At 38.9% G+C, this 9039-nt stretch overlaps 1 protein-coding gene across 1 annotated transcript in view; it reads left to right on the forward strand.

The window, feature by feature from the left end:
* KIAA0895 (KIAA0895 ortholog) overlaps window positions 1–9039 on the forward strand; it is a 105510-nt gene that overhangs the window by 79604 nt on the left and 16867 nt on the right. Inside the window, exon 4 of the mRNA XM_007950100.2 lies at window positions 1358–1663. Within this exon, the coding sequence (XP_007948291.1) occupies window positions 1358–1663 (306 nt within the window). The remainder of the gene's footprint in view (window positions 1–1357; window positions 1664–9039) is intronic.

The following is a 9039-nucleotide window of genomic DNA, read 5'->3' on the forward strand; positions in this document are numbered from 1 at the left end:
AGAAGGCTGGCGGTTCAAACCCACCAGCCACTCCTCGGAAGGAAGGTTGGGCAATCTACTTCCGTAGTGATACTGCCTCGGAAACCCAAGTAGGGGTCGCTGTGAGTCGGGTTCGACTCAATGGCACATAACAACAACAGCACGGGTAGATAGATGGGTAGACAGGCTGGATGATCAGGTATGTCTAGGCAAAAGGGAATATACCCATGACCATATACAAGGCTGGAAGACAGTATTTCTACCTACATCACTCTATGTGCTGTAAGAATGTCCAAATATACAAGAGAACCAACAAGGGGCAAAATTAGGATAACTTCTTGGCCACAGCCAACCACCCTGAGGGAGTGAGTAGTTGGACCTGTGGGTTTGGGACCATGGTCACAGGGGACATCAAGCTCAGTTGGTATAACATACTGCACAGAAATGTTCTACATCTTATTTTGGTGAATAGTGACTGGGGTCTTAAAAGCCTGCATAGTGGCCATCTGGATGTAATAATGGGTCTCTCCTTGTCCGGAGCAAAGAAGAATGAAGTAAACTAAGGACACATGGAAAGGATTAGTTCAAGGGATTAGTAGACCATGTGATCCTCAGCCTATATGACTGTGAGACCTGAAAAACTAGATGGTGCCTGGCTGTCACTGTCAACCACAAGGAAAGGGATCAGTGCAGGAGATCCTGGATAGAGTGGGAGAACAATGTAGAACAAAACTCAAAATCATATAAAAAGCCCAGGTTTACTGGTCCAATAGAGCCTGGTGAGACCCCTGCGACTATGGCCCCTGGCTGCCCTTCAGGTCTGGAACTGAACTCACTCCTGTGGCTCTAGGCAAACAATTGAAAGCATATACGGTGACCATTTACATCAGGTAGATAACACTCTTTTGAGCAGTCAGTTGTGGGAGAACACAAAGGCAATATTTGCACAGGGAGCTAGCTCAAGGGGCAGAAATGCATAGGAAAGAAGGACACAGGGAAGAAGTAACTACAGGGAGAACGTGGAAAGAGTTGTTACACTGTGGGGAATTGCAGTCAGTGTCATGAAACAAAATGTGTATGAACTGCTGTATGACAACTGAATTTGCTCTACAAACTTTCACCAAAATCACAATAATTTTTTTTTTTTTTTAAAGTAAATTGTTATGAAGGTTATACTCTAATGGGTCATGTGATCCTTCTGGAAGCAGTACTGCAATTCTTTCAAAACCAAAAGTCATTAAAGGCAGGTCATTTTCTCCTTTGTTTTGTTTGGAGGTACATCAGTTGGGTTTTAGAATTGCTGATGGAATCTTTTTGGGAGAAGGAGTAAAACAAGAATGACAATTCTTATGACTCATGTACATTTTCTTCCTGACAGGCACACATTATTTTCGAGGTATTAACAACCTCCAGCAACCATGGAACAGTTGGACTGGCCGCAGAAAACATGAGCTGAAGCCAAACAACCCCACAGAAGAAGGACTGGCAAGTATTCACAGTGTCCTGTTTAGAAAAGACCCTTTTTTGTGGAGAGCTGCCCTCCTCTACTACACTGTCTATCAAGCCAGCCAAATGTCTTTTTGCGAACTCTTCAGAGATATTGGGAAGTTTGTCAAGGACCCCAATACAAGATGGGATTATTGTGTACGAGCCAAGAGGGGATGGACTGATACTTCCCAACCAGGTGGGTGTCTCTGACTATAGGTTTTCTGACTTACTAAGTTATTTAGTGATTTAGGTTACTTCCTGACTCCCCAGTCAGGGAATTCATTCACTTAGGAAAAATTGAACCTTTGTTATATTAGTGCTGTTTTTCCCAAACCACATTTTCTTAGCATTATTTTTTCTCAGCTCATTTTGAAAAATTTCTAACCTACAGAAATATGGAAAGAATAGTATAATGAACACCCATACATCTCTCACCTAGATAAACCAATTGTTAACAGTTTGCCATTTTTGCTTTCTTCCTCTTTCACTTTTTCAGACAACTTTATGGAGATATAATTCATACAGTTCACCCATTTAAAGTATATAATTCAATGATTTAAAAAATATTCAGAGTTGTAAGCCGTCACCACAAGCAATTTTAAAATATTTTCATCTCCCAGAAAGAAACCATACCTATTAGCGGTTATTGCCTTTCCTCCCTTCCCCTACTCTAAGCAACTGCTCTTCTACTTTTGGTGTCTGTTGTTGTTGTTGCTAGGTGCCATCAAGTTGGTTCCAACATATAACAACCTTGTGTACAACAGAACGAAACACTGCCCAGTCCTGCACCATCTTCACAGTCACTGCAGTGTTTGAGCCTATTGTTTCAGCTACTGTGTGATTGCAGCTCATTGAGGGTCTTATTTCTTGCTGACTTTACCAAGCATGATGTTTCTCTCCAAAAAGTGGTCTTCTTGATAACATGTCCAAATTAGGTAAGATGAAGTCTCACCATCCTTCCTTCTAAGGAATGTTTTGACTGTACTTCTTCCAAGACAGAATTTGTTCATTCTTCTGGCAGTCCATGGTATATTCAATATTCTTCACCAACACCATAATTCAAAGGCATCAATTTTTCTTTGGTCTTCCTTATTCATTGTCCAGCTTTCACATGCACATGAGGCAACTGAAAATACATGACTTTGGTCAGGTGCAGCTTAGTCCTAAAAGTGACATCTTTGCTTTTTAACACTTTAACAAGGTCTTTTGCAGCAGATTTGCCTAATACAGTATGTTGTTTGATTTCTTGATTGCTGTTTCCAGTGGGTGTTGATTTTGGATCCAAGTGAAATGAAATCTTTTTTCCATTTATCGTGATGTTGCTTATTGGTCTAGTTGTGAGGATTTTTTTTGTTTTCTTTGTGTTGAAATGTATTGCATAGCGAAGGCTGTAGCTTTTTATCTTCATCAGTAAGTGCTTCAAGCCTTCTTCACTTTCAGCAAGAAAGGTCATGTCATCTGCATATCACAAGTTGTTAATGAGTCTTTCTCTAGTCCTGATGTTGCATTCTTCTTCATCTAGCCCAGTTTCTTGGATTACTTGCTCAGCATACAATTCAATCAGTAAGGTAAAAGAATACAACCCTTACACATACCTTTCCTGATTTTAAACCATGTAGTATCCCTAGAGTGGCCTCTAGGTCTATGTATGGGTTTCACATAACCACAATTAAGTGTTCTGGAATTCCCATTCTTTGCAATGTTATCCAACGTTTGTTAAAATCCACACAGTCTAATGCCTTTGCATAGTCAATAAAACAGGCAAACATCTTTTTGACATTCAGTATCTATATATCTGCATATTCTGAACATTGTCATAAATGCAGTCATATAATAATGTGGACCCTTATGACTGGCTTTTTTCTTTGTGACCAACTTAATACAGTATTTTAAAGGTACATCCATGTTGTAGCATGAAGCAAACTTCATTTGTTTTTAATCCTGAATAATATTCCACTGTGTGGATATACTGAATTTCATTTATCCTTAAATGAGTTGATAAATGGATTGCTTCCACTTTTGGCTGTTAAATTAATGCTACTGTGAACAATTGTATACAAGTTTTTGTGTGGATATGTTTTCATTTCTCTTGGGTATATACCTAGGAGTGGAATTGCAGGGTCATACAGTAACTGTTTAAATATTTGAGGAACTGCCACTGTTTTCTAAACTGTCTGCACCATTTTACATTGCTACCAGAAGTGTAGGAAAGTTTCACTTTTTCTATAACCTTTTCCAACTAGTTACTTTCATTAACTTTTTTTTTTTTTAATTGTTGCCATCCTAATTGATATGAAGTGGTATTTCATTGTGGTTTTGATTTTGTTTCCCTGGTGGCTAATGATGTATTGAGTATCATATGTGCTTATTAGCCATTTGAATATCTTCTTTGAAGAATTGTTCTTTCAGATGCTTTGCACATTTTTTATTTGTATTCTTATTACTGAGTTGTAAGAGTTATTTATATATTCTAGACACAAGTCCCCCATCAGATAAATGACTTGCAAAATATTTTCTTCCATTCTTTGGGTTGTCTTTCCACTGTCTTGGTAGTGTTCTTTTCTGAAAAAAAAAAATGTATTGTGTTAGAATGTATATAACAAAACATTTTTCATTTAAACTGTTTTTGTGTGTACAATTAAGTGTCATTAACTACTCTCACCACATTATGCCACCATCACCACCATCTGTTCCCAAATTTTTTCATCATTCTTAACAGAAACTCAGCACCAGGTAAGCAGCAACTCCCATTTCCCTCTCTAGCTGTCGCTGGTAACCACTAACAAACTTTGGTCTCTGTGTATTTGTGTACTCTAGATATTTTATATAAGGGAGATCACACAGTATGTCATTTTGTGTCTGACTTATTTTACTCAGCATAATGTTTTCTAGGTTCATCCATGTCACAGAATGTATCAGATCTTCATTTCTCTTTTTGACTCAACAATATTCCATTGTATATATTTACCATATTTTGTTTATCCATTTTCTGTTGATGGACATTTAGGTTGTTTCTGTCTTTTTGTTAGAAGAATTGTGGGGTCATATGGTAATTCTATGTTTAATTTTTTGAGGAGCCACCATACTGTTTTCCACAGTGGCTATACCATTTTATAGTCCCACCAGCTATGGGATAAGGGTACCAATTTCTCCACATCCTTGCCAACACTTGTTATTTTCTGTTTTCTGATAATAGTCATCCTAGTGGGGGTGAAGTGATATCTCACTGTGGTTTTGATTTGCATTTCCCTGACTGTGATATTGAGCATCTTTTCATGTGCTTATTGGCCATTTGTACATCTTCTTTGGTGAAATGTCTGTTCAAGTTCTTTTGCTCATTGTTTGATTTTCTGTATTTTTGTTGTTGAGCTGTAGGAGTCCTTTATATATTCTGGAGACCAGGAGGCTGTCGTTCAAACAGAACACGGGGATACTGCATGGTTTAAAATCATGAAGGGAGTGTGTCAGGGTTGTATCCTTTCACTATACTTACTCAATCTGTATGCTGGGCAAATAATCTGAGATGCTGGATTATGTGAAGAAGAATGTGGCATCAGGATTGGAAGAAGACTCATTAACAGCCTGTGATACATAGATGACACAACTTTGCTTGCTGGAAGTGAGAATGACTTGAAGCACTTACTGATGCAGATTGAAGACTACATTCTGCAGTATGGATTATACCTCAATATAAAGAAAACAAAAATCCTCACTTCTGGACCAATAAACAGCATCACGATAAATGGAGAAAAGATTGAAGTTCTCAAGGACTTCTTATTACTTGGTCCTACAGTCAACACCAATGGAAGCAGCAGTCAAGACATCAAATGATGTATAGAATTGGGAAAATCTGCTGCAAAAGAGCTCTTTAAAGTGTTAAAGAGCAAAGATGTATCCTTTAAGACTAAGGTGCACCTAACCTAAGCCATAGTATTTTCAATTGCCTCTTATGCACATGAGAGCTGGACAGTGAATAAGGAAGAGCAAAGAATAGTTGATGCTTTTGAGTTGTGGTATTGGCGAAGAATGCTGAAAGTACCATGGACTGCTAAAAGAACTAAATAATCTATCCTGGAAGAAGTGCAGTCGGAATGCTCCTTGAAAGTGAGAATGGCCAAACTTGGTCTTACCTACTTTGGTCATCTTGTCAGACGTAATTATTCCCTGGAGAAGGATACCATGCTTGGTGAAGTGGGAAATCAATAAAAAAGGGGAAGGCCCTCAGCAAGATGGATTGCACAGTGGCTGAAATGATGGGCTCAGGTATAACAAGGATCATGAGGATGGCACAGGACGGGGCAGTGTTTCATTCTGTTGTACATAAGGTCACTGTGAGTCAGAGATGGCTCGATGGCACCTAACAACAACAACATCCAATATATGAGGAACTCTGGTGGTGCTGTGGTTCAGGCATTTGGCTGCTAACCAAAAGGTTGGTGGTTCAATACCACCAGCTGCTCCACAAAAGAAAGATGAAGCAGTCTGCTTCCATAAATATTTACAGCCTTGGAAATCTAGTGGAGTCACTGTGAGTTAGAATCAACTCAATGGCAGTGAGTTTATAGTGTTGGAGTTTGGATCCAATATATGGTTCTGAGAAATTTTCTCCCATGCTGTCATTTGTCTCTTCACTTTGTTGGTAAAATCCTTTGATGCACTAAAGTTTTTAACTTCGATGAAGTCCAATTTATCTGTTTTATCTTTTGCTGCTCATGTTTTTGGTGTCGTATCTAAGAATATTGTTGAAAAGTGGGTCTTGAAGCATTGCCATTATGTTTTTTCTAAGAGTTTTAGGTTTTAGTTCTTTTTGGTAATTGATCCATTTTAAGTTGTTTTTCATATATGGTATGAAGTATAGGTCCAACTTCATTCTTTTGCATGTGGAGAACCAGTTGTCCCCAGAATACTTCACTGCTGTCGAGTCAATTCTGACTCATAGCAACCCTACGGGACAGAAGAGAAGTGCTCGATAGTGTTTCCAAAGTTGTAAATCTTTACAGAAGTAGACTGCCACATCTTTCTTCCATAGAGCGGATGGTGGGTACGAACCACTGACCTTTTGTTAGCAATGGAGCACATTAACACTATGCCACCAGGGCTCTTTCCAGTTGTTCCAGGACCATGTGTTGAAAAGATTATTAATGCCCCATTGAATAAACTTGTATCTTTGTTGAAAATCAGTTGACCATAGATGTAGGGGTTCATTGGAATCTCAGTTCTATTCTGTTGGTCTATATATCTATCTTTATTTCAGTTTCCTACTGTAACTTTATAGTATGTTTTGAAATTGAGAAGTGTGAGTTCTCCTACTTTGTCTTTTTCAAGGTTACTTTGGCTGTTTGGGGCCCACTGAAATACAAGATGAATTTTAAAATTGGCTTTACTATTTCTGAAAAATTAAGACTGTTGGAATTTTGATAGGAATTATGTTGAATATATATTTAGGTAGTATTGATATCTTAATATAAGTCTTAGGCACTTGACTGCTAACCAGAAGGCCTGCTGTTCAAACCCACCAGCCACTCCTCAGAAGGAAGGTTGGGCAACTTGACGGCATATAACAACAACAACAACAACTCCATGATCATGGGATGCCTTTCCATTGATTTAGGTCTTCTTTAATTTCTTTTAGCAATGTTTTGTAGTTTTCAGTGAACAAGTGTTTCATCTCCCTGGTTAAATTTGTTCCTAAGTATTTAATTTTTTAAGATGCTATTACAGATGGAATTTTTTTCTTAACTTCCTTTTCAGATTACTCATTGCTAGTGTTTAGATACCCAGTTGATTCTTATGCACTAACCTTGTACCCTACAACTTTGCTGAAATCATTTGTTGGCTCTAGTTGCTTTTGTGGATTGTTGGAAATTTTCTATATATTGCATCATATCATCTGTGAAAAGAGGTAGGTTTATTTCTTCCTTCCTGATTTGAATACCTTTTATTTCATCCCTAATTGCTCAGGCTAGGACTTCCAGTACAGTATTGAATTTCATTACAAGTGGACATCCTTGTCTTGTTCCTGATCTCAAGGGAGAAGTTTTCAGACTTTCTCTGTTGAATATGATGTTAACTGTGAGGTTTTCATAAATGTCCTTTATCATATGAGGAATTTGCCTTCTATTCCTAGCTTGTCGAGTGTTTTCATCATGAAAGAGTGTTGGATTTTGTCAAAAGCCTTCTCTAAGTGGATTGAGATGATCATGTGCTTCATTTCCTTTGTTCTATTAATGTGTGGTGTATTACTGTAAAAAAAAAAAAAAAAGGCATGGCAATGGAGGTGTCTGGCCTCCTCTAATTTCACAAAGGGGCAGGAGAATTAAGATCAACAGCCAGCATTGATTCCTATGAGGCAGAAGTAGATATGCCACCACCCTCTGACCTTTCTACAAATTCTGTCACCAATTGTCTCTTCCACGACACTCTCTATTGCTCTGCTTGTTTGTATATTTCATTACAGTGGCCACACAGAACTCACAGACAATACTCACACTTATGGAGCTTATTAGGAAAATAACAGGTTACAATTCAGTATCAGAAATGCTTAGGATACAATTCTTCAAACAGGAGAACCTCCTCTCAGCTATGCCCACTTCTCTCTGGCCCTTGGCCCCTTGGCCTGGCATGTGCCCTGCTTGGGCAAATGTTATAAAGCTCTTTTAGCTCTGCAAATAGGTGCCCAAGAGATACCCCACTCTACTATCAAGCCTCCTGCTTGAAGGCACTCAGCTTTCTCTCTCTGTGGGCTGGGAAGTCCATTGTTCTTTCTCATCCTGGTCTCTTGAGTCTTGATTCTGCTGCCACCTTTTCTCTGCTTCTTCAACTTTTTTTTTTTTTTTAAATTATGATTTGGGTGAAAATTTACAGAGCAAATTCACGTTCCATACAGCTGTTCACATACACTTTGTCTCCTGACAGTGACCACAATTTACCATAATACAATAGCTTCCCTCCCACTTCTTCTCTATAGTTACCTCTTCCCTGTGTCTGTCCCTTCATGCACTCCTGCCCCTGAGCTGTCTCCCTGTGCATAAGCAGCCCTTCTTTCTCCCATGATAGTTCTTTCCAAGGAATGTATCTACCTCAGGTAAATGTTCAACTCCTATGCCTGTCTTTTATTTGGCTAGAAACCAGAGGTGTGGGTTCAGTTCCAGACCTGAAGGGCAATTAGGGGGGCCATAGTCTCAGTGGTTCCACCAGGCTCTATCAGACCAGCAAAATGGTCCCCCCCCCTTTTTTTTCTCCAAATGATTTTGAGTTTTGTTCCACATTGTTCTCCCTGTCTATCCAGGATCTCCTACATGGATCTTCTTCCAAGTGGATGACACTAGTAGCCGGGCACCATCTAGTTCTTCTGGTCTCATAATCATATAGGCTGCAGATTGGATGGTATGCCAGTCGCTAGGACTAATTGTTTCCATGAATTTTTTGTTTTCTTCATTCTTCTTTGCTCTGGATGAGGAGAGATCCATTGTTGCATCTAGGTGGCAGCTTGCAAGCTTTTAAGATCCCAGTCGCTACTCGCCAAAGTAGGAGGTGGAACAATGTTTTGTATAGTATGTTATGCCAATTGAG

The sequence above is a fragment of the Orycteropus afer genome, unplaced genomic scaffold, assembly GCF_000298275.1.
Source record: "Orycteropus afer afer isolate SDZICR_OR568_19922 unplaced genomic scaffold, OryAfe1.0 scaffold00263, whole genome shotgun sequence".
NCBI classification, from domain to species: domain Eukaryota; kingdom Metazoa; phylum Chordata; class Mammalia; order Tubulidentata; family Orycteropodidae; genus Orycteropus; species Orycteropus afer.